The sequence below is a fragment of the Mauremys mutica genome, chromosome 9 (genome assembly GCF_020497125.1).
Source record: "Mauremys mutica isolate MM-2020 ecotype Southern chromosome 9, ASM2049712v1, whole genome shotgun sequence".
In the NCBI taxonomy this organism is placed as follows: Eukaryota; Metazoa; Chordata; order Testudines; family Geoemydidae; genus Mauremys; species Mauremys mutica.
The window spans coordinates 2,623,484-2,649,492 of NC_059080.1; the positions used below are offsets into that span (position 1 = coordinate 2,623,484).

The 26,009-nt window shown below is 46.4% G+C and overlaps 1 protein-coding gene across 3 annotated transcripts in view; it reads left to right on the forward strand.

Moving 5' to 3' along the window:
• Positions 1–23,817, forward strand: part of LOC123377771 (sodium- and chloride-dependent neutral and basic amino acid transporter B(0+)-like) — a 49,362-nt gene extending 25,545 nt beyond the window's left edge. For 2 of the 3 annotated variants that reach the window (XM_045031009.1, XM_045031010.1), the window contains exons 3-12: positions 4,838–4,969; positions 9,057–9,218; positions 10,421–10,559; positions 11,888–12,020; positions 12,760–12,900; positions 14,262–14,490; positions 15,393–15,518; positions 17,527–17,636; positions 19,255–19,422; positions 23,533–23,817. In XM_045031009.1, coding sequence (XP_044886944.1) covers positions 4,838–4,969; positions 9,057–9,218; positions 10,421–10,559; positions 11,888–12,020; positions 12,760–12,900; positions 14,262–14,490; positions 15,393–15,518; positions 17,527–17,636; positions 19,255–19,422; positions 23,533–23,682 — 1,490 coding nt within the window. In that variant the 3' untranslated portion in view covers positions 23,683–23,817. Of the gene's footprint in view, positions 1–4,837; positions 4,970–9,056; positions 9,219–10,420; positions 10,560–11,887; positions 12,021–12,759; positions 12,901–14,261; positions 14,491–15,392; positions 15,519–16,033; positions 16,153–16,952; positions 17,053–17,526; positions 17,637–19,254; positions 19,423–23,532 lie in introns of all 3 variants that reach the window. The other variant, XM_045031011.1, reaches the window with a different exon arrangement.
• Positions 23,818–26,009: the final 2,192 nt, after the last annotated feature.

Consider the following 26,009-nt stretch of genomic DNA (forward strand, 5'->3'; position numbering starts at 1 on the left):
CTTTGATTCCCCCCTACCCACACCCCGCCCAAGGCAGTGGGTGGGGGCTTCAGTCCCCCCTCCTGGGGTCGTGTAATAACTTTTGTTCTCAGAAGGGGGTTGCGGTGCAGTGAAGTTTGAGAACCCCTGACAGAGCCGATTCTGTTCGTTGTTAATGGCTGTTTCTGGTGTAAATGTTGAAGGTTACACTTATCTGTACTTCACAAAGCTGCACTCCAATTAGAAACCCTCCCACATTAAATGATGCTCAATGCCTATTTATTTTAAAGTGGCCTCCCCTTTTTTACCTGGATTAAAACTAGTTTATCCCAAACAAAGACTAAGAATAAAGGACTCTAATCTATTCACTACAAGGTTACATTCCATGGGTGCCTTGGCAGCGCCTTCACAGAACACGTGACTGGCTTTACCTGACAAATCTCTGGTGAATCACTTGGCTGAATGCAGAGGCGGGATAGACAAACTTTGGCCTGTCCTGTGATTTGTAGAGGTCCGAGATTCTATTTCAGGTGGGAAAAGCAGGTGTTTAAGCTAAATGCCTTAGGGCCCTGTCCAACTCCCACTTAAGGTCAATGGGTGTTTATATTGTAAGTGCAATACAGGCAGATACTTTGCATACAGACATTTGAGGATAGATATATGGAGTACACGGTGGCATTCGTGGCATACATCTTTTATTGGCATGTGTTTGGCCTGGTTGCATTACTCACTAGTGACGAAGCAGAATTCTAGTCCAAAACAAATGTTAATAAAATCAGTATATCACACTGCACTGTCATGCTGTTTTGTTCCATATACAAAAATACTATTTGAGGAATATTTTAGAATTAAAAAATATTTTATTGGGACTATTTTTGTATCCTTCTGCCTGTAAGGCCAGGTGCCTTCAGCAAGGCACATACGCATTTGCTTAACTTTAAACATGAGTCGTTTGCTTGAATTCAGTGGGGTTACTTACATGCTTAAGGTTAAGCATGTGCTTAAATATCTTGCCAAACTGGGTCCCTAGTTTATCTTAAACCCCTTTGTGGTTGAAGAGAAAAAGTAGATGAACAGCTGCATGTGCATGAATATCAACTGTCTTACCGGGCACTGTTTCTCTCTCACACTTATGCACTACAGCAAATATGCAATGCGGGTCCTTCTCATAGTACAATAGGTCTCAGTAATGAGAGGTGCTGGAACAATGTGTACAGTGGGGGGCTGAGAGCCATTGAACCAAACCATAAACCCTGTATATGATGGAAACCACTTCAAACCAGGGGATGCGGCAGCCCCCCAACCCCCCTATTTCCAGCACCTATGTCCCTGACCCCAGTTTAATGTGGAATTTAGGAAAGCATTCATGCAAGTGGCCAGCTGTGGCTCTGTATCAGAAAGGAGTCAGCCATATGAAACCATATGAAACAAATTACAAACATTTCCATGTTCTAGCCATTCTAACAGTGAGTGCAAATCACCACTGAGTACAAAGAAGAAACAGTTCATTTCTGTTTTAAATTTAAAAGCATAAGCTACTGTAGAATGCAAACAAAATCAAGAGTACACACAGCCAGATATCGTCTCCGTCTTCCTGACAGAGCAGTATGTGTTGGACAGTTTTTTATCCTTATTTTCACAAAAGAAAAGTTGTGCCATAAAAATTGGTCAGTTCTAAGTTCCAGAGCCTAGCAGGGTGGCTCAGTGCTGTCCGTGCCTGTGGCAGTATGAGGCAGCGCTGCAGAGGAGAAGCAGCTAGAGGCATTGTGCAGTGTCTAAAATTAGTGTTCAAGGTTTGTTTTGAATTACTGTTATTTATATATGATGGACCAGACTGAGCTATTTTTACTCGTATGGGTAGTATCCAGAGCCGCTGCAACAACTAGGCAAACTAGGCGGTCACCTAGGGCGCCAAGTGGTTGGGGGAGCCCCAGCCATGGAGGAGCCAGCGCGGCGCAGGGTGGGCAGCAGCCCTGCAAAGGCGGCGGCACCACTAGCAGCCACGCCCCCCGCCCCTCCTGCCCAGGCTGCAGCCCGGCACCCCCACCCACACACTCCTGCAGGCTGCAGCGGATGCATGCGGGTGGCAGCCCCTGTGCGTCCCCCTGGATCCCCCCTCACCACGCTTGGGCTCTGCAGCTCCTGGGCATGTGAGCCGCTGCCGCCACCTGGGTGTTGGGCCCTGAGCCGCTCCTGGGAGCCACAGAGCCCGAGAGCCCGGTTCGGCCAATGTACATGGCAGAGGGGCATTGCTGGCACATGATGGCATATATCACGTTGGTAGATGTGCAGGTGAACGAGCCCCTGATGGCGTGGCTGATGTGACCTGCCCCTCTGCCATGTACATTGGCCAAACCGGACAGTCTCTACGCAAAAGAATAAATGGACACAAATCTGACATCAGGAATCATAACATTCAAAAACCAGTGGGAGAACACTTCAACCTCTCTAACCACTCAGTGACAGACTTGAAGGTGGCAATTTTGCAACAAAAAAACTTCAAAAACAGACTCCAAAGAGAGACTGCTGAACTCGAATTAATATGCAAATTAGATACAATTAACTCAGGCTTAAACAGAGACTGGGAATGGTTGCGTCATTACACTAATTGAATCTATTTCCCTATGTTAAGTTCTCCTCACACTTTCTATGGGTCATCTTAATTATCACTTCAAAAGGTTTTTTTTCTCCTGCTGATGATAGCTCATCTCAATTGATTAGACTCTTCCTGTTGGTATGCATACTTCCACCTTTTCATGTTCCCTGTATGTATAAATATCTCCTGTCTGTGTGTTCCATTCTATGCATCCGAAGAAGTGAGCTGTAGCCCACGAAAGCTTATGCTGAAATACATTTGTTAGTCTCTAAGGTGCCACAAGTCCTCCTGTTCTTTTTGCGGATACAGACTAACACGGCTGCTACTCTGAAACATGATTTTTAATGTCTAGCAATATTTTGAATTCAAGCTCCCAGGCTCATCTTTTGAAAAGTGTTTTGCAGGTTTCCTTTGAGGATGAGGACTGATAGGCCAGATATTGGGTGATTTTGTGGGGGCCCGGCTCATGAGTTCTGAATGTTTGAGGTTGGCAGTACTGAATGTTACATCATGTCACCAAAGAAATTTAAGTCAAGGTTTCTCAAACTTTTTCACAGGTCGCATCTTAATACAGTTACTGTTTCATGGGAGAAATCCTCCCTCTCTGTATTAATTCTAATGAACAATGCCACATTATGCAGTATTCATTTTTGAAAGTTTATAATAAACGATGCTCAGGAGGAGAGGGAGGGGGGCGCAAGGTGGAAGTTTCGCCTAGGGAGCAAAATATCCTTGCACCGGCCCTGGTAGTATCTGACTCATGCTGAGCAGCCCCAGGCTAGTGAGTACACACAGCAGATTCTAATCATCAGTATTTATATCGCACTGTACATTTGCTTGGCACCTGTAGAAATAAAAAAGAGATGAGGTCAGGGGTTTTTGATAATTTAATCTTTCTATGTGTGTGTGAAAATCCAAGGTGCAAATCACCCTGAATGCAGTTTTGAGCCTACATTGATTTGCAGGTGGTACTGACATAATGTGGAAGTCTACATACCTGATTTGTGAGGGCAATACAGAGCACATTTTATTTTGCTTAAATGATTAAAATTCAAATTAATTTTTTATTAATAGTTGGTTTTATAAAATGTTTATTTTTAAATTACAAAATCTAAATCTTGGGCTGAACTTCTTTACAGTGTTCCTGTAAGCAATTACTGAAAGTAAAAAACAGGTGTGGGAAACCAGATAATTTTAAAACTTTCATATATATGTTATGCAAGTACATCTATTCTCTTTTATTCAAAATATTAAAGGCCCACCGTTTCAGCCTTAGGTGGGCTTTTAGTACTGTGCCTTGAATCTTAGCCTTTTAAATAAGTTATTCAGAGATCGAGCCACCTCAGCATCTTTCTGACCTACTGATCTTTTCCCATGAAACATATTTTCAGTTGTGGACATAGGCACAGTTCGTAGTCAGGCCTGAAGGTATATCAGGGATCTATGTGACACAAGCAAACACAGGTGGTCAGGCCTCAGCTGGAGTATTGTGTCCAGTTCTGGGCACCACATTTCAAGAAAGATGTGGAGAAACTGGAGAGGGTCCAGAGAAGAGCAACAAGAATGATTAAAGGTCTAGAGAACATGACCTAGGAAGGAGGCTGAAAGAATTGGGTTTGTTTAGTTTGGAAAAGAGAAGACTGAGAGGGGACACGATAGCAGTTTTTAGGTATCTAAAAGGGTGTCATCAGGAGGAGGGAGAAAACTTGTTCACCCCAGCCTCTAAGGATAGAACAAGCAGCAATGGGCTTAAACTGCAGCAAGGGAGGTTTAGGTTGGACATTAGGAAAAAGTTCCTAACTGTCAGGGTGGTTAAACACTGGAATAAACTGCCTAGGGGGGTTGTGGAATCTCCATCTCTGGAGATAGTTCAGAGCAGGTTAGATAAATGTCCATCAGGGATGGTCTAGCCAGTATTTGGTCCTGCCATGAGGGCAGGGGACTGGACTCCAGGCAATTGTGCAGCCTGTTGTTGATAAGAATCTAACATTGTGAAAGAAAGAAATAAATTTGAACTTTATTTTACATAACAGCCATGCTTATGTTACTAACGTTACCCTTACTGGAACCTGGATCAAACCACCAACGAGTAATTACCCCTTTCCTCTGCAAATACTATTTGATTTTACAGAACACCGTCCTTTAAAAAAAACAATCTGTACATTCTGTACAAAATAAAAACCACTTTGGTATATTTGCATCTGTGGCTATACAAAAGGAGCAGAATTGTGCCGGTATAATGGGTTTTTCTATTTTCCCCAGGTGCCTTTCTAATACCCTACGCAGCTATGCTGGCATTAGCTGGTTTACCTTTATTTTTTTTGGAATGTTCCCTGGGGCAGTTTGCCAGTTTGGGGCCAGTTTCTGTGTGGAGAATATTACCAATTTTACAAGGTCAGTGACATTAGTTTTTTATGTATAGATCTTCTTTTGTTGCTCTAATAGTCAAAAGCGGATTAATAATTTCCCCATAATGCTTCTGGCTAGTGTCATAAATTAGACTCTAGAGTACCGTACACGGTGTGTCGTGCCATTTCATGGATGGCCAAACTGAGAGGGCTAGTATATACTGCATGAGAGGCAATTGAATTCATGGCACTATATGTGATACATCAGAAGCAGCAATTTTCCAGAGCGTCAATGTAACTTTATTGTTTCTCATTTACTGGCTATGTCTTCTTACTCTATCTGCTAAATAGGGGTCTGCATGGGACATGCAAATCCTGCATCTAGCTGCTCAGATTGGCACTTGCACGTGTAAAGAACCATTTTATGCACCCACATGCCTATGCATCTGGGCCTTTATTACATAAGAACACAAGAACGGCTGTACTAGGTCAGACCAAAGGTCCATCCAGCCCAGTATCCTGTCTACCGACAGTGGCCAATGCTAGGTGCTCCAGAGGGAGTGAACCTAACAGGTAATGATCAAGCGATCTCTCTCCTGCCATCCATCTCCACCCTCTGACAAACAGAGGCTAGGGACACCTTTCCTTACCCATCCTGGCTAATAGCCATTAATGGACTTAACCTCCATGAATTTATCCAGTTCTCTTTTAAATGCTGTTATAGTCCTAGCATTCACAACCTCCTCAGGCAAGGAGTTCCACAAGTTGACTGTGCGCTGTGTGAAGAAGAACTTCCTTTTATTTGTTTTAAACCTGCTGCCTATTAATTTCATTTGGTGACCCCTAGTTCTTGTATTATGGGAATAAGTAAATAACTTTTCCTTATCCACTTTCTCCACATCACTCATGATTTTATATACCTCTATCATATCCCCCCTTAGTCTCCTCTTTTCCAAGCTGAAAAGTCCTAGCCTCTTTAATCTCTCCTCATATGGGACCCTCTCCAAACCCCTAATCATTTTAGTTGCCCTTTTCTGAACCGTTTCTAGTGCCAGTATATCTTTTTTGAGATGAGGCGACCACATCTGTATGCAGTATTTGAGATGTGGGCGTACCATTGATTTCTATAAGGGCAATAATATATTCTCTGTCTTATTCTCTATCCCCTTTTTAATTATTCCTAACATCCTGTTTGCTTTTTTGACCGCCTCTGCACACTGCGTGGACATCTTCAGAGAACTATCCATGATGACTCCAAGATCTTTTTCCTGACTTGTTGTAGCGAAATTAGCCCCCATCATATTGTATGTATAGTTGGGGTTATTTTTTCCAATGTGCATTACTTTACATTTATCCACATTAAATTTCATTTGCCATTTTGTTGCCCAATCACTTAGTTTTGTGAGATCTTTTTGAAGTTCTTCACAGTCTGCTTTGGTCTTAACTATCCTGAGCAGTTTAGTATCATCTGCAAACTTTGCCACCTCACTTTTTACCCCTTTCTCCAGACCATTTATGAATAAGTTGAATAGGATTGGTCCTAGGACAGACCCTTGGGGAACTCCACTAGTTACCCCTCTCCATTCTCAGAATTTACCATTAATTCCTACCCTTTGTTCCCTGTCTTTTAACCAGTTCTCAATCCATGAAAGGACCTTCCCTTTTATCCCATGACAGCTTAATTTACGTAAGAGCCTTTGGTGAAGGACCTTGTCAAAGGCTTTCTGGAAATCTAAGTACACTATGTCCACTGGATCCCCCTTGTCCACTTGTTTGTTGACCCCTTCAAAGAACTCTAATAAATTAGTAAGACATGATTTCCCTTCAGAGAAACGATGTTGACTTTTGCCCAACAATTTATGCTCTTCTATGTGTCTGACAATTTTATTCTTTACTCTGTTCCAGCAGTGTGGTCTGTGGGGCACTGAGCCTGCTGCAGTCAGAGACATCCCACACACATGGGAATCAGGATCATGGGGCAAAACCCATCCTTATTTGCATCCATTCTGCTCCAACAAGGCTGGACATAAACGAGCCTGCATGCCCTCCTGACCACCCCGCTGCATTAAGATAGGAATAAGGAAATTATATTTTAATCGTATTAAGAGCTTTATTTGCCTTTACCGATCCTGTGTATTAGTAGACAACAAAAAGGAATTATGTCCAGGCATTTACTGTTCCTTGCCAGTTTCTGCCTCAGAACTCACCAGAAACAATAAGGCACTGCACACAAGCCTCCAAAATCTGCATAAGATGAAAAGAAGGATGGATCCAACCCCTGGAGATAGCCAGGGCTGTGTGTGTGTAAACATGTATGTCATATATACTCCCCAAGATCATTAGAAAAGGTTTGGTAGGTTGATCTCAAACTCACAAAGTTCCTTTTGACAAAGGAAAAGCTGCAGTGTCCTTGCAAACCACCATTTTATGCTGCCTTTCATTCACTGATGCAACTAGCAATCGCAATGAGATCTCTACAAACGATGCAATCAGCTCCAGTTTCCTTTCATTTTATTTCGAGACACCCAGACCAAAATCCATTGAATTTCAGGGGTACAGAAAGTTTAAAACCTCACCCAGACTTCACAAATGGCTCTGATTTTTCTACACGGCTGGCCCAAACCCTGGATCCAACCCCCTATTTGGGATATTCAAAATCTGGATCCAGTCCCTAATTTTGTGGCTTCAGCCTATCTCTGTTTGTTACTGTCCAGGGTAAAAGGAATGAAGGTAATTCTTCTCCACTGATCTTCTGCTTTTCCACTTAACTAGCACCGATATTTTCCACCCCCATTTTCCTCTATTTAACAAATTTCTTTTAGCGATGCACCCTCCCTTTTCCCTCCTGTCTGTCTTCTTCACCAGTCCTTTCTTCAGCTGCAAAGAGCTGGACATGGTTCCCTTCAGCACATGATTCATTGCTCCTTGTATTGGCTACAGAGAGTGATGTGGTACATCCCTCCTTTCCCCCGCTCACAGTCTGTTGCCACCGTTTCCTTCTTTCCTGGTAGTCTGGGATCTGATTTCATCCCCCCCAACTGGGCTTCCCGTAGTGAGCTGGCCTGGTTCTTTAACACTAACATGGACTCTTGGACTAGCATGGGGTAGTTTTCCCCTAGCTCAGTGTGGAATGCAGAAGACTCTCCCTTACTTTACCAAGTTGTTTATATTCATCTTTAAAATTATGTAAATAACCTAATAAATTAGCCTGAATGATCTTAGTTTTACTGCTAGGAAAGATCAGTAAGGTTAAGCTGTTAGTTTATTTACACACACACAAGTGACACGTCTTTGCAGACTTTAGCCACACTGTGCCTATAGAAATCAGCTATGTCCGAATTTCCCCCTACATTTTCAAGGAGGTATGTAGCACTGGGAGATGATATTCCCTACAGCTATTAAAATGTAGTGTGTCTTCCCTGCCAACTCTTCAGCAATGCTGAGGCTTTTTTTGTTTATTGCAATCTGCAACGTGTAAATCCCAAAATGCACCCTCCTTCCTGGTAGACAGGAAGCTTTTTCAGAATTAAAATGGAACTTGTGTCCTCTAATTCTGTCTCTTCTCTAGCCCAATTCGAATAGATCAGGATGCAACAGGGACAATACAAATAGTTATTGAAGTTTTTAAACATTACAAAGTTCTACCACTTTGTGTTTGAAGCTCAAGTACCACTCTCCATCATGGGATCTCCTGAAGAGAGCTTTGCCTACACCACGTGGTATAAGATCCACCCTGAACTTTGCTCTGCGGTACACTAGTTCTACCATGTGTTTGCATGTCACTTTTGTCTGGTCTGGTCGCTTTCTGATGTCACACCAGCCTTCACTGCTTCCTCTCTGTGCATGTGTGGAACTCCTCTCCCAAGCTGGCCGTGAATGAAGAGTGCATTGAAATGAACCATGCTCATTGTACATGTGCTGGGAATTGATATATGCCCAAGGTTTATTCACAGGGGATTGTCTTTGCCTGGTGTATGTACCCAACAATACTGTGTGATCCAGGGGACAGTCAAATAATTTCTAGGCAATGTGGAGGAAGGGTAGAGAAATGTGGAGTTCACTGAAGTTGGTGATTGACGATCTCTTTATACTGTGTTTGGGTTGGATGATGAAACTTCTGCTCTCTTTTCTAGGAGTGGGAATCACGATGGTCATCATCACCACCTTGGTGACGGTCTATTACAATGTTATCATTGCCTATGCTCTCTACTATCTGTTTGCCTCCTTCCAAAGTGTACTGCCATGGTCGGACTGCTTTGCGTGGGCAGATGAAAATTGCAGCACAACACCTGTAGGTACGGTATTTTAAAATAATCCACACTATTACTAGGAATAATTCCATTGCTTCTGTTTCCCAGTAATAAGCAAAAGGCATTAAAAAGGGCAGTAGGGGGACAGTTAGTTGGCCATGATGCTGTCTGGAAACCTTACCTTGAGAACCAGTTGACACCTGGTCTGATCTTTCTATCTGCCTGTAGCATTTGCCCATGTGATCTGTTGGGAACTAGAATGACTCCTCCTCTCTGCCTTTCTGCCCATCTTTCCTTCTTCCCTAGAATAACACATTTCTAGACTGGTATAAAATCACCAAACATCCCACACTGCAATTTCCTTAGTGCTTCGTGGCAAAGAAATGGCCGTCCTAATGCAAAAGAAATGCACACCTAGTGCATTCACCTGGGGTTCTTCCAAAATCCTTTATCCTATGTCTGTGGCTTTGTTAACACCATGTGTTGGATGGACATTGGCTTCATGTCTCATCATGTCTTTAGATAATATTTCCAGGCTATTGATTGCCTGTGTGCATGCATGATTCAAAAATGGTAATTTCCCATCCCCCAGTGAAGTTTAATAGTTTATCACAGACTGCAGTTCTGACATATTATTTAACAGTTTTACATTTATACATTTCAAGGAGATTCTCTTAAAAGACTAATAATGTTTCACCCCATATTAAAAGAGTGCTGGATTGGTATAAAAGTCAGACAAATTGCCCCAAAATTCTGCACTACAATTTCACCAGGGTTTCACGTCAAGTGAATCCTCTTGCTGATAGTGCTCTTTACTGCATTGATCAACTCTTGTTTGGCTTAAATTGTAGCCAAGAGATTTGCAGTACATTTTAAAGAGAACTAGGAATAATGCCGGTCTGTTCCCATCAATATGATATGGGGTTGCTATAGATGAGTGTGAACTGAAATACTGGATCTGGCCCTTAGATTATCAAAGCGTTGGAAATCCTAACTGCACCCAGGTCTGATTTTTGCAAACATTTCCTATCTTTACGTTAGGCCAGCCAGGTTCCCAAAGCCGGACACACCAGACCTGGGAGCGTTTGGGTAGGGAGCCAAATCCACATCTGAAAGTGGTGGCTGGGGTCTGTTTGTAGTTACCACAAGAAAACACACTGAAGCCATAACAGCATGAAAAAGGCACTCACTGTAATCAGTCTGTTTCTGATTTCACCCCTGAACATTAACAACCCTTTCTCTTTTAGTGAGTGATTGCAATACGACCTTACCAAACGGGATAGTCATTCACACAAACTACTCGTACGTCACCAGCAACAATCTAACCTGTCTCAATGGCAGCTTAACGTATAAACAAGTGCAACTTCCCAGTGAGCAGTACTGGAAGTGAGTATACGGTACCACCTTTACATTGCTAAAATCAGTATGTGCTGGGTGGGGTTTGGGGAACCCCGTGGAACTCAGACCACTCTCTAGAAACAGCTTTGGGCCAAGCGCATGGGACTGCAAACTAAACCTGAGCACTTCTGTCCGGAAACCATTAAATACTGAATCGGGGTGACACGTGTAACACAAGTCACAGAGAAGCACAAGAACAAATTTATAACTAAGAAATAAATAATAAAATTGAGGAACTTTTCTCCCCCTAAAGCCCCAAACATAAGGCACGTTCTTTATCCCAAATTAGGATGTTGAAAATATGCAGCCAGTCCACTTGCCTTTTATAGACCTGTCATTACAGAACACTTTCCAGGACAGGCAAGTGTTCATAATGTGCAGGTGTCTCACCTGCATACCCCACACTTAGGTGTATGAGTCACTGCTGCCTGATGGTGAATAGACTAATAGGCCCTGCCAGGGTGTGCATTAACATGCCATCAGTTCACCTGGGGCCAGAAGCCGCATGGCTCCAGAGCCCCTGGAAGAGTGTCACTCGTGAATCAGTGCTCACCGTAGCGTGGTTTGTCGCTGTGTCCGTCACCCAGGCACCTGGAGCTGCACAAAAGCCCATAACACAAAGGTGTGTTTCTCCTAGCACGACCCCACTGGCCACTTGCTCCTTCACTTTCTTTACCATCCTCAGCTGGTATAAATAACTGTAACTCCGCTGAAGAAAATCTGGCCCTAAATTGGAATCTACCCACTTCCATTTTTATAATGGTAATTGAGCTGCAATGAGTGGAAAGACTAGCCGGGTTGTTGGAGAGGTGTTGTCCTCCAGCTCCTCTCAGCCTGGCAGCGCCGGGCTCGTCCTTTTAGTTAACAACCCGAGCTGGCTCTGTGCAGTAAGGTTCTCGTTTTAAAAACAGCACAGTCGCGTCTATACGCCTACTGAGTGTCAATCCGAGGCAGGGCTGAGAAGAAAGCACTGGTTTCTCTTTGAAGCCTCCAAAGAAACCAGCTTTCCCGTCACTCCCAGCCTGGCCCGCTACCCGGGAAGTTAACGGAATTGAAGTACTTGCTTGAAATCAGCAGATGGTTAAAAGTTGAAACGGACACATTGAAGAGCCCAGCTGGGAGGCGGGGGTGGAGCGGGGCTGACAGGCTGTGCACCAATGGAAGTTGATGCGTGAGTGTGACATCACCAGCTAGACAGACATGAGCATCCCCTCTCCAGAGGTGGCTCTGGATAATCAGTGGGGCTCTTCATGCTGGCAGCTGCCACGCCCTGGTGCAAGCGACGCGATGCTGATCACGGTGTCCTGTGCTTTCAGTAAAGTGGCCCTTCGGCGCTCCAGCGGGCTGGACGAGACGGGTGAAATTGTCTGGTACTTGGCCCTCTGCCTGCTCCTATCCTGGCTGATAGTCGGAGCTGCATTATTTAAAGGGATAAAATCTTCAGGAAAGGTAAGTCGGGAGGAACCCCTGCTAGGTTTCTGGGACTGATCCTGCTGAGAGATGATCCCAACTTCAGTGGCAGCTCAGCACCTGGTGGGGTCAGGCCCTGATTCACTAGCCCATGACACAGGCAATATCTGACTTGGCTGCTGCTGTTTGCTCATATTTTACATGACACGGATAAAGCACGTGGAGCCTGATTCTGCCACCCTGACCCGAACTCAACGGTCCCTTATTCCACCAGGAATAATTCTGTTGGGGTTTTTTATGATCACGTGAGAGATGTCGTCTGAGTTCCTGTTATAGCCTGGTCTCTTGTGAAGCATGCACACACATTGCACGCGCACACACTGCACACACTCACATGCTGCACACGCACACACACTGCATGCACGTGCACACACACACACAATATGCACAATATGCACATGTCTGTGATACCTACAGATTACCTACGTTTAGCCTGAAAGGATGGGCCCGATCCTGCAGACAGATATGCACACATAACATAGGTTGGATGAGGTTTGTTTGCCATTGTCTTGCACAGTTTATGAATCCAGACTGGTAATTTGTAGAGATGAACCAGGGAACGGTCACGTCCAGACTTGAATCCAGACTTTTCCAGCCCAGAGATGAATCCAGTGAATGGTTTGTTTGGATCCAGAGGTTTGGTTCAGGCCCTTTCTGGTCATTTTTATGTAGCGTTTGCCCCCAAGCCTAAGGCTTCTCCCTCCATTTCTCTTGGCAGGTTGTTTATTTCACAGCTCTCTTTCCATATGTTGTCCTCGTTATCCTGCTTGTGCGAGGTGCCACCCTGGAAGGGGCTCGGAATGGCATTGAGTATTACATTGGAACACAGTCCAATTTCACAAAGCTGATGGAGGCAGAGGTGAGACTCAGGGGTGGTTCTGAAAGCATAACATATTTGCTTGCTTAGATCAGCTCGTAATTACACAATCTCAAAGTTTATAAAGGCTGGCATGTGGCTCGGTTTCCAGAATACAATAGCTTCCTTCTTAACCAGACAGACTCCTCTTAACCACAATTACAGCAAAACCCTCTCTCCCCACCTAGAGCCCATTTATCCAGAAAAAGGGCAAGTCTGCCGCATCATTTGAACAAAGAGGGGTCTGGGTAGGGTTGCCTGCTATCACAGCTACATCTGAGGTTTCGGTGTTACCATCCTCCGTTTTTCCGGAGTGTGTAACTTTACTCGCTAGCCATGGACGTACCCTATGGCCCGGTGATAAAGTTCTCACCATGAGAGTGAGTTTTAGGGCTGCCTGCTTTGGTTCGCATGAATTTCAAGGCATTTTATCTGCAGGTTTCATGAGTGTTTGAGCTTCAGTTTTCGACTGGTCACCCAAAACTGTGCCTTGCCTTGGAAGTTAGATCAGGGCAGAATAGAGGGTGGAGAGCAAGGGAGGATACTTGCTCCTAGCATGGATCTTCTCTGAGGTTCTCTCCAACACCAGCTCCTGTTTGAAGACCCAAGCTCAGGTGTGGTTCTTCCTAGCATGCTCTAATAAAGGCTGGCCGGAGGCTGGGAACAGCACTTAGAGCCTTGCACACTCAGCTGTCCATCCAGATCTCACCTCTGTCACAGCGATGGCTGCTGCCATATTATTGCTGGTTGGTGTCCGGTATTGTTTGGTTCTCAGTGGATGGGTGTCTGGTGCACATCACCTGAAATGCTGGTGTAACCCGAGAGTGCCTCCTCAGTCGCAGAGGCAGTTCTTCCAGGTCCCCGTCTGAGGAGCACGGGTGGGACCATGTGTGTGTCAGCTTCCACCATTGCCAGCCTATGCTGTCTGTTTTATTTCTATATTGGTGTTTCTATGACGTTCATATCTCAGCGCCTCCCAGACACATCAGTAAATTACATGTCTCCTTGCTCCTGTGCAGTAGGAAAGTACTTTCCCCACCTGTCTGACCTCTTGGGAAACTGAGGTGCAGAACATTTAGATGACTTTGCCCAAGGTCACGCAGACGGTCAATGGCCAAAGTAGGAATAGAATCAAGATCTCCTGGGTTCTGGTTCAGTGCCTTAAGCACAAGACCAGCCTTCACGCCCTCTGGATAGGAAACGTCACTCCCCGGGTTCATTGATACGTGACACTTCTCACTAAAATTCCATAACATTATTTTTTAAAAAAATGCAGCACCCCTTACAGAACACACGTAACGGGTTAGAACAAGTATTTCGGGGTAAATAATGTAATAACCTACCTCAAATTATTTCTGTTTTAGGTTTGGAAAGATGCAGCTGCTCAGATATTCTTCTCCCTGTCGGTGGCCCTCGGGGGCCTGGTCGCTCTCTCCTCTTACAATAAGTTCCATAACAACTGCTATTCCGATGCCATTGTCGTTTGTTTAGTAAACTGCCTCACCAGCGCGTTTGCGGGATTTGCGATCTTCTCCGTTTTGGGACATATGGCTTTCCTGGCAGACAGGCCCGTCTCTGAAGTTGTAGACTCAGGTTTGTTTGATAGTCTTCTTGTCTGACACACTCTTGAGTTGTTTTCTAAACCGATTTAATCTCCGCTGCTCTGACCGTAGTTTATTGGTGCCAAGCACTTCCAGCGTATAGAGGCTTGAAAGAAGGAGGATGTTCTGTCCTGGTTTTCCATCACTAGTTGACTTCATGCTGTCCACCATAAGTCAATGGAACTTCTGCTCCTAAGTCACTAAGGAGCTATTGAAAATCCCACTCTATGTATCAATTGTGTATCAGCTGCTGGGCAGGAGCAGTGATAGATTGATACATACGGTAATAGAAGAGGACATTTAAAAAAATGAAAATACAGGCTTGATATTGATTCTATTTGTCCTATTGCATCAAACATGTTAGTAAATCTTCCACCCCATACACAAGGCCTGTGCACCATGTAAGTCCCACTGAAACGCTAACAATAGGGCTTAAGTGGTTCTAAAGTAGCACACAAGCCTTTGGGATGACCAGACCTTCTCACCAGGGGGAGTTTCACCTCTCATCTATTTACGAACCCCTCAACCTTCCTGTTTTGCTATTGGGATACTTTCTCGTTCAGGATCTGCCTGTAATATGAGCCTATTCAAAACTGAATGAAAGTGATGAAATGTGGTAAGTATTTTTCCACAATCCTATTCAGCCACAGCTAATAAACCTGAGCTTTGATGAAGTTTGGTTCAACAATTTCAGGCTACATCCTGCTTTGGTTATAGTCAGTAGCAAAACTTCCATTGACTTTAATGGTGTTGGATTTAGTCTTTAAATTGCCCAACCAACACCTGACTTTGTACGCCAAGTTCTGATATAATTTCCCATTATTTAAGAGAAATGAGTCAATTTTGCATTGACTAGGTCACAATAATAACGTATCTTCTCCTCCTCTATTTCAGGGTTTGATTTGGCATTTGTTGCCTATCCATCAGCTCTCTCCAAACTACCAGTCGCCCCTCTTTGGTCCTTTTTATTTTTTTTCATGCTTTTACTGTTGGGACTTGCCCCTCAGTTTGCTTCCATAGGTGAGTAAGACATGACATTAGAGCTGGGTCAAAATTGCTGATTCCCCTCCCTGCAAAAAACCACAGATTTGGAATAACCAAAACATTTCAAGAATTTGTGTCAATTTCATTGAATTGTTTCAGTGACACCCCCCCGCACAAACCCTTCCAAAAATCACACATTTCATTTTGACATTTTCCAGATGAAACATTTTAATTTTTCAATTTCCAATGACATGTTGTTTAGAAATTTCCTTCAATTTTATTTTGAAGAAATTTTAAAATCACTTGAAAATTTCAGGTTGAACAAAATGTTTTGTTCAGTGCAGAATTTTTTTTTCAACTTTTCAGTTTGCTGAACAAGTGGATTGAAGTTGATAATTATTTATTTATTTTCAGAACAGCCAGTGACTGAAAAATGTCAGTTATTCACACTGTTCTGCTTAAAATAACAAAATGCTTCTTGGTTAGTGTTAGCTGCACTTCTTCATTTTGCTGCCTATGTGCAACAAGTAAAATCCTCTCTTCCCCTGCAGAAACAGTGGCAACCAACGTACAAGATATATACCCCAAGATGATGAAAAAGATGAGGGTTCCTGTAACCCTGGGATTATGCATGCTGCTGTTTTTTCTTGGTCTCATCTGTGTCACTCAGGCATAACATTAACTCTTTGTTGGCAATGGGTTTCATTATAGTTCAGCTGGTGGGAGAATTTGTACAAGCCAATACAATCATTTCCCCATGTGACAAGCAAGTCCCTACTAGCAGCATAGTCCTATGTTTCTGTATTCTGAGAGAGGTGACCTCCATGCCCCCAATTCTGCAAACACCTATGGACATGCTTAATTCATGCATACAAGAAGTCCTAATGGCAGTATTTGCAGAATCCAGTCCTCTGAAATGACTATATTTTTTTTAAATGGCAGCCTTTGTCAGCTTATAATTTGTGAGCTGTTCTTTTAGTGTCTGTGAGCCGTTGATTTAATATTTTTCTTCAGTTCAGGAGATTAATTTGTGTAATCATTGGGTGTAACCCACACAAGGAACTTCTGGGTCTTTGTCCCTCTCTAGTGGCTGGTGCATAACAGAGGATAAAAGTCAACTTCAGCAGCCCACTGCTAGTGTTACTCCTTAGCTCAATCCACAAAAGCTGATGTTATAGAACCCAGCGTCCCAGATTCAAACCCTGCTGTCCTGTTATGTGTGTTTTTATATGTGCTTTGTTATTACAATAGTGATCAGGAGTATGCCATCAAATGCAATTGTCTGTGTTAAATATAAATATTTAAATGAAATAATGTGCAATGAATGAGATATCCACCCCTGGGAAACAGGGGTTTTAAATAAAAACCCAGACTGAGGTTTAATTCAGTTGGCATGAGCGCCTCGTACTGCCATACAAAAGGTAACTAGCACTGGGTGAAAAGCTACCTCTTTATTCTTTGTTTTTTCAGGCAGGAATTTACTGGGTTAAACTAGTGGATCATTTCTGTGCTGGATGGGGGATCCTTTTTGCAGCGGTCCTGGAAATAATAGGCATTAGCTGGATTTATGGTAAATCACTGACACTGGAAAATCAAGCTGCGGCAATGCAAATAATCCCGGTCATATCACAGACATAAAACCAAAACATTCTACAGAAGAAATTGCATAATATCTCAATGGCATAAGAATGGCCAGACTAGGTCAGACAAATGGTCCATCTAGCCCAGTACCCTGTCTTCTGACAGTGGCTAATGCCAGATGCTTCAAAGGGAATGAACAGAGCAGGGCAATCATTGAGTGATCCACACCCTGTTGTCCACTCCCAGCTCCTGGCAGTCAGAGGCTAGGGACACTCGGAGCGCGGGGTTTCATCCCTGCCCATCCTGGCTAATAGCCATTTCTGGACCGATCCTCCAGGAACTTACAATGATAAGGAGCAACGCATCCATGCTTTGTAGCGCTCCCCACACTTGCTTTCTGTGCATATAAAACCCATGTTCTAGACCCGATCCTACAGTGCACTCTTTGGCCATCTTTCCATAGGAGGAAACCGATTTATCCAAGACATTGAAATGATGATTGGCAAGAAGAGCTGGTGGTTCTGGCTGTGGTGGAGAGCATGCTGGTTCTTCGTTACGCCTGTTCTCTTGTGTGTAAGTACCACGGTCGAACTACTTTCAATTTTTGGCCAAGAACATATTCATTCCACCTTGAACAGTTTCCCTGTAGAGATTTGGGGCTGCCCCTCTGAACCTGCTTTAAAGCCAGTGTAACAGGCCAGCTGAGGATTCTCCACGTGTGTGGTAACTCAGACGCCATCCCTGCATCCAAGCATCCCTCCCTGGGCACAGGACACATGGCTGCTGCCCTTGTGCTCTGGCAGTGCCTGGCCAGTGCCTAGCAACTCAAGGGGTAAGGAATGCACAGAGGGTTACCGGCATCGCTAGGAGCCAAAAGGCCATTCCTGGAGATCAGGCTAGTGGCAACTAAGTCATGCCTTAAAGTGAGAGCAACAAGGTCTCCATATCTCCTACACTGCCCAGCAGGAGCTGAGTGGGGTTTGCTGCAGCCCTAAGGCTGGTGTATGGCCTTAGCAGAAGGGGAAATGTTTCAGGATCTGTGTGGACCTGAATGTGGGGCGGGGCAGGGAGCTCTCTGGCATGAGTTCCCGTCCCTGGAGAAGCTGACTGATTTCTGGCCGGGGGCAGGTTCTGGCCCCCAGCTCCCCCACTGGTGTATGGGGCTGACGTTTCCAGGGATGGTGCCCAGCCGCTTCCCCCTGTTTGTCACATCCCCTGGCTCGTCCCGGTTTGGGATATTGGAATTTCCTGTGGGATGGAAATTCCATGTTCAGACCAGCTCCAGTGCCCTGCAGATAGCTCTGACTTTTCCAAACGTGCTCCCAGCCAGTTCTGAATCTACCATCCATCTCATCTTCCTCATACGAAGCCCCATGTATCAAAGGCCTTACATGGAAATACTCATTCATCACTCTGGAATTTCTCCTCTCCGTTCCCACCCTTTCTCTTCCCCACATTCCTGATGGACTTGATTGGGCTACTAAATCCCTGACACAATTCTCCTGAGGCCAATGGCATTACACCTGGGACGAACCAGCCCTTTCACCACATTCCTTATTCTCCAGGTTCTCTCCGATCATTGCTACTTTGTGCTCTCATGTGCTTCTCATCTTTCATATGTGCAAAACAAAACTAAAACCACACCTGCAACTGTGGCAGATGCCTTTCTAGCAACAACATTATCTCTAATCTCTCTAGGATACCCACGAGGAAATGCTCAGTGTAAATATCTTACCTGGGCAGGAATGTTCTCCAGAACTTAACTCAGCATTCTTTGTCCCAATCCTGTAAACACTCGACTAGTGCACAGAGATACAGTGAGCTGGGCTTCCACATCCTCAGAGCATGCCTGTGCATGGACCGAATGTGTGAGAAATGTGCCTGCCGAGTTATGTGGATTTCCGAGCAACACGGGTGTTTAAATATAAAAAAATACAGGAAGTGTGTGCATGCAGGTCAATAGATACTTATCGGTCAGTAGGGGGCGATGCATGATCATTCTTATTGCCTGCCCACATTTCGAAACAAAGCCCTGAACTGCAAGCCAGAGACTGCATACAGAAAGCACCTAGATCTCTGTCAAAGCAGCAGACATAAATAACTTAGAGATAAATTGGTAAATTGTGTGTTCTGTAATCAGTACCAATTGCTCTGAGCTTTAGTCAAATTTTCTCCCTCTTTTTTCCAACAGGTGATTTTATGCTGGTCTTTGGTCACATTTTCGCCTCCCAAGTACGGCTCAGTCGAATACCCTGCGTGGGGATCGGCCGTGGGCTGGTGCATGATTGTCTTCTGCATCATCTGGATTCCCATTGTTGCGATTGTAAAAATAGTAAAAGCGCAAGGAAACCTGTGGCAGGTAACGGTCTAAGAGAACAGCTGGAAGGGGGCCACGGGGTCAGCTGCCCTGACGGAAGTTAATGGGGACACTCACCGTGTCCTCACTGGGGGCAGGATCCGACTCTGACTTTGTACGTTAATCAGACAAACTTGTTGGATCAAAACAAAGCCCTGGCATTGCCAGAGGTGAATTTGGCCCGACTGGTTGTCATAGGAAGGTAATGAGCAATTCCCTTGGCATTTCATAGCCATTTGGCAGTGGGCAGTGTTTCCCTGTGGTACGGACGTGCAGTCTGGCCTGATCTTCATGGTCTCATTTACTGCTTCCGTTGTCATCCCAGAGGTGAACTATGCAATTTCAAACCCACAGTCGGGCATCTTCACTCGGGCCACATCCCACTGTAGTTAATGAGGGTTTGGACTGAGGAAGAGACAAAGTGGGTGATGGTGAGAGAGACAAGCTTTCAGGATACACGGAGCTCTTCAGGCCTGGGAAAGGTAGTGAGAGTGTCACAGCTAAATACACAGTCCAGCCGATAATTTAGCATAAGTAATTAGCACATATTCTGAGGGACCATTCAAGGTGAAATGGCCCATTAATACCCCTGCTGTCATAGGACAAAAAGGAGAGGGGAATGGTGGGCATAGATTGTTGTAATAAGCCATAAATCCAGTGTCTTTATTAAGACCATGTTTTTTAGTATCTAGCAAAGTGATTAATTTAAGCTCCCAGGCTCGTCTTTTGAAGGTGTTGGTGCAGATTTCCCTGGAGGATGAGGAGTGAGAGGTCAGATGTGGAGTGATCACTTTGGGAAAAGTGTTCACCCACAGGTGACAGGGTGTTTTTGCCTTTTATCATTTTCCTGTGTGAGCTCATTCGAGAGCGTAGTGATTGTCGGGCTTCACACACATATAGGGTGACCAGACAGCAAGTGTGAAAAATCAGGACAGATGGTGGGGGATAATAGGAGCCTATTTTAGAAAAAGCCCCAAATATCGGGATTGTCCCTATAAAATCGGGACATCTGGTCACCCTACACACACAGAGGTGTAATTGGGCATTTAATGCACTGGATGAGGTACACCGCACATTGCGATAGGCTTGTGTAGGACCATGGATCTTAAAAGGTGCGTTGTGGGGTGATGACCATCATACCAGTGGAGATGTGTCTGCAGGTTTTGCATCAATTGTTCTGGCAGGGTCTGGTGCCGCTTTGAGTTGGTGTGTCCTAGTCTGTGGGGAACTTGCTTGTGATGATGAGCTTGGAGAGGCTGGGGGTTGTTTGAAGGCTGAAGAGGGGGTTCAGGAAATATTTCTTTCCAAATAGGGTCCCCATTGAGTGGGGGTGTAATTGTTTGATGTTACCCCGTATGGGTTCCAGCGTGGAGTGGTGGGGACAACTTGGGCTATGCGGTTGGAGCGGGGGGTCTTATTTCTGTATTGAAGCAGGTTCTTTCGGGGGATTTCGGTGGCTTGTTCCATGATGTGATCTAGTTCTCAGGTAGAAAGAACAGGAATACTTGTGGCACCTTAGAGACTAACAAATTTGTTTGGGCATAAGCTTTCATGGGCTAAAACCCACTTCATGCATCTGAATGAAGAGAACATGAAAAGATGGGGGTTGCCATAACAACTCTAATGAGACAAATCAAGTAAGGTGGGCTATTATCAGCAGGAGAAAAAAAACTTTTGTAGTGAGAATCAGGATGGTCTATTTCAAACAGTTGACAACTTCCTACTGTATTTTCCACTCCGTGCATCTGATGAAGTGGGTTTTAGCCCACGAAAGCTTATGCCCAAATACATTTGTTAGTCTCTAAGGTGCCACAAGGACTCCTCGTTCTTTTTGCTGATAGAGACTAACACGGCTACCATTCTGAAACTTCTCCGGTAGAGTGTCCTTGTATGGTGAAGGCAGTTGTAAATATTTTAAGGGGTATATTCCAGACTTTCTCCTGGAAGAATATTCTGTGGTATCTGAGCACTTGGCTGTAGGTAACAGATCTCTTGGTGTGTTTGGGGTGGTTACTGGATCTGTGAAAGTAGGTGTGGTGACCGGTGGGTGTCTCGTATACACTTCTCTGAAGGGTTCCATTGTCGAAGCTGATCACGGTGTCCAGGAAGTGGATGCTAGTGTGGGAGTGCTCCAGAGAGAGTTCAATGGACGGCTCGTGGTTGTTGAAGTGGTGGTGGAAGTCTATGAGGGAGTTTAAGTTGTCTGTGCAGAGAATGAAAATATCACTGATGTATCTCTCATATATCAGATAGGCCAGAAGGGACCATCATGATCATTTTGCAGGCCACAGAACCTCGCCCACCCACTCCTGTAATAGACCCCTAGCCTCTGGCTGAGTTACTGACATCCGCAAATCATGCTTTAAAATCTTCAAGTGACAGAGAATCCACCACTTACCCTAGTTTAAACCTGCAAGAGACCTGTGCCCCATGCTGCAAATCCCCCCCCCCCCCGGCTAAGTTCCCTGTAAGCTGTTCGGCCACGCAGCAGCCTATCTAGCACCACGCAGGACCTGCTACGCCCAGGGCAGGTGCACCCCTCCCCTGGCCCCCACCTAGCCCGGCCCCCAACCTGCCACGGCGCCCCTCCCCCAGCCCCAACTCTGCTGTGGCCTAGACCTGCGGCCGGGGCAGCCCTCCCCCGGCCCGGACCTGCTGGGGAAGGGGCACCTATCCTGTAGCCCAACCCCAGAACTGCCACTGCGGGGAGAGGCGCCTTTCCCTCCCCACCCAGGTGCTGCTGCAGGAAGAGAGAGCTGGGGGGAGTCCTCTCTCCCCCCTGCAGCCCTGGAGCCCCCTCCTGCACCCCAAACCCCTCATCCCTGGCCCCACCCCAGAGCCCGCACCCCCAGCCAGAGCCCTCACCCCCTGCACCCAACCCCCTGCCCCAGCTCTGAACCCCCTACCACTCTCCAAACCCTTTGGCCCCGCCCCCACCACACGCATTTTGTTATGTGCACCAATATGAAGGTCATGTGTCACTCAACACCTCCATATTGGTGCACATAACAAAATTCATTCCACACATGGGTGGGAAAAATTAGAGGGAAAACTGCCCCCAGGGTCTCCGACAATCTGGCCCAAGAGAAGATTCCTTCACGACCTCCAATATGGTGATCAGTTTGATCCTGCGCATGTGAATGAGACCCACCAGGCAGACACCCGGGAAAGAATTCCCTGTAGTAACTCAGAGCCTGCCCCGTCTAGTGTCCCATCACCAGCCATTGGAGACATTTGCTGCTGGCAGGCACAGATGGGCTACATGCCATTGCAGGCAGGCCCATCACACCATCCCCTCCACAAATGGATTGAGCTCAGGCTTGAAGCCAGTTAGGTTTTTTGCCCCCACTGCTCCCCTTGGAAGGCTGTTCCAGAGCTTCACTCCTCTGACGGTAGAAACCTTCCTCTAATTTCAAGCCTAAACTTGTGGATGGCCAGTTTATAGCCATTTGTTCTTCAGCTCATCTCATTTCAGCAAATAGGATTGCAGTATGCAGGTGAGTGAGCTGGAGGACAGAGATGGAGCCAGGAAAGAGGAGGAACAGGGGAAAGGGTGACCTATTTCGGATGTCACCTTTCACCGTGCAGTGAGCGCCGGAAGCTGCAAGGGAAGCAGCAGAGAGCAGACAAGATGTGTAGGGGAGCAACCTCTGCTAGTGTAACCCACACACCTCCTGGGGGTGGGGTTCTGCCCCTCGAGTGGCACCGAGACCACTTAGAGCGTGTTCAGTGAGTCTGCTCTACAGCCGTAGCTAACAGGCAGCTGGCTTTTGGCTCATGCACTGAGGTCCCAGGTTCGATCCCGCCCGACGACCGGGGTCTGTCAGTGTTACACTAGCACAAGTCCATCAACCCAGGCACTTTTGCAGCATGAGCTTTAAATGCAACTGAACTTACTGGGCACTTGTGATTTGTAACCAAATATCTGGATCGCTTTGATTTTGAACCCGAGGTGGGGGGTTGAGGCGGTGGGGAGGTCGGTGTTTAGATTTCTCCCCACTGTTCAACAAAAAATGACTGAATAAAGCATGGTGAAGAGAATAAAAACACGCAAAGACATCTCAGCAGCTGGAAATTAAATCCCCTTTGGCGACTGTGTTTTTTGCTTCCCAGCGTATTGTGAGCTGCTGCCGGCCGGCTGCTAACTGGGGTCCCTCTCTGGAATGTCATCGAGGAGAAAGGTACAGCCACATGGTAGATCCCCACAAGGAAACAGACCAGGAGATCCCCACCGTGGATGGCTTCGTGCACAAGCTGGAATGAGACGCCTGCCCCGGGCTGCATTATTTTTAACACAGATGTATTTTCTTTTTGTTTAATGTTGGAAAATAGTGATCCACACTATTGAGAGCTGCACTATTTATTGTTAGCTCTGCCTTACAGGGGGAGCAGGTCATGGAGTGGAGAGGAAAGCCCAAGCCCACGGGCTGGGAGGGCAGGAAAATACACTCCAGCCAGGGGCGGCTCTATGGTTTTGCCACCCCAAGCATGGCGGTCAGGCAGCCTTCGGTGTCATGCCTGCAGGAGGTCTGCCGGTACACGCGGATTCAGTGGCATGCCTGCAGGAGGTCCCCGGTCCCGCGGACTCGGCAGCATGCCTGCCGGAGGTCTGCCGGTACACGCGGATTCGGCGGCATGCCTGCAGGAGGTCTGCTGGTGCGCTGGTGCCTGGAGCCGCCCTGATCCCAGCTGCCCTGGGGAGATGGGGCAAGGTGGAGGCTTGGCTGGAGTGCACTGTTGCTCCTGGGCTGGCAAACAGCCCCCTTGGAGGCTATTAGCTGGAATGTTAGAGCAGCCTCTAGGCTCCTCTAAATTACTTTGGGGCCCGGATTGTCATGGCACCAACCCCATGATCCGGGAGCTGCTCCCCAGTGGGAGGCTGGGGAAAGAGAGAGGCTGGAAGTCAGAATCTCCCTGGCTCCACCCTGCCTTGCGCCAAGCAGAAGAGCTGGCAAGGTGTGAGGAGGGACAGTGATCTGTGCCTGCCAAAGCGGGGGAGAGGGGGGTGCAAGGGAAGGAGCAGAGAAAGAATCCAGAGGTTAAGCTATAAATAGAATTTCATACCCCAAATGGGGGGAAAGTGAATCCAGCCCAAAACACGACCCAGCAGAGGGTAAATAGGGGCTTTGGAGAAAGTGGACAATACACCCCTCTCCATGTACCCCAAATGTGCCATACTGCTGGGTGCTCCACCAGCTGCAGCAGCCAGGGCATCTCTCCTCGCCCTCTCTGTGCAGGGCGTCCCTGGCTGGAACTCCCTGAGTCACTTTCATGATCCTATCCCAGCCTGGCCTCCCATGTGCGGCCCATAAACCAGACAGCAAGCAGCTTCCCTCCAGCCTGGGGAATCAGGCCAAGCCATATGGGCCAAACCCACTCGCAGGCAGGACTCTTGGGAAACGGCTCCCTAGCCTACACAGCCCTGGTGGCTGGCCGAGCCCCTTGCGGCCACTCCTGGTGGGACACAATTCCTTAGGTGTCTTTAGGAGCCAAGATTCCCCCACCACAGCCCCTGGCCTCACAGCTGAGACAGGTGCTGTCTCCTCACCCAGCGGGAGTCGGCTGAGCTGATCTCCAGCACAGCTCCTGGGGGAGGGCACAGGCCATTAAAGCCGGGCTCTGCTCTGCGCTCCGCTGACCTCAGCACCCTGCTCGCATCAGGGCTGGTCACACAGTGGGAATTCTCCCCTGCAAAGTACTCCAAACTGAAGGGAAATGGTCTGTTTTGTTCAAAATCTCCCCCCCTTCCCACTTTGGAAGAAATCATTGAAAACAAACAATTGCATCTTGATGCAAACTGAACTGAATCGAACCAAATACTTTGATGGGTTTTTTAATTCCCTTCCCCTCTTTCTCTCCCCTTGGGGCAGGGGGGAGGGAAAGGTCAGAAAAACGAAACAAAACCGTCACTTCCATTCCATTCGGTTTGAATCCAAATGAAAATGTGAGTTTTGGTTGTTGGCAGTAGAGTGAGAACATGCTGACTGATGGGGACGTTTTCATAATGTCAATAGCAATTTTTTGTCAATTCCCCTCCCCCCCCCAGCCCTTGACAAAAAAACAACCTTCCTCCCATCCCTAATTCCCGTGTAGGGAATGCCCTTTGGTGGGGTTTGCTCTCTAGTCACAGGGCACGTCGGCGTTTGGCCAGTAGGGGACAATGTGGGTTTGCTGCTGCTTCTCGTCCCTCTCTCGCTCACTTGCACTCCTAAGATGCAGTATCATGGCACAGCGCGGTGGAGGAGACGGGCGGGTGCACTGTGTGTGTTGTGTTCCAGAGGCTGGCGCCACTCCTAATACAGACCATTAGATGGCCCCGGCTTACGCTCTTCTGTGTTCACCTGCTCATGAAAGGCTGCACTGAGGAGTTCATCTGAAAACAGCGATGCTTGTAGCTAAATGTCTTGGTCTGATTCTGTGCGCCCCAGACTCACTCGCCCCCTTGCACCTGCTTGCTGGGAGCCGATCAAAAAAAAGAAGCAACAAGCTGCAAGCCACAAACTAGCCCACAAGCAACTCACAAGTCAGTTAAGCCAAAAACAAGCCCGATTTCTGTGGGATTGGCACGTCCGGTCAGAGGTGGAGCCAGG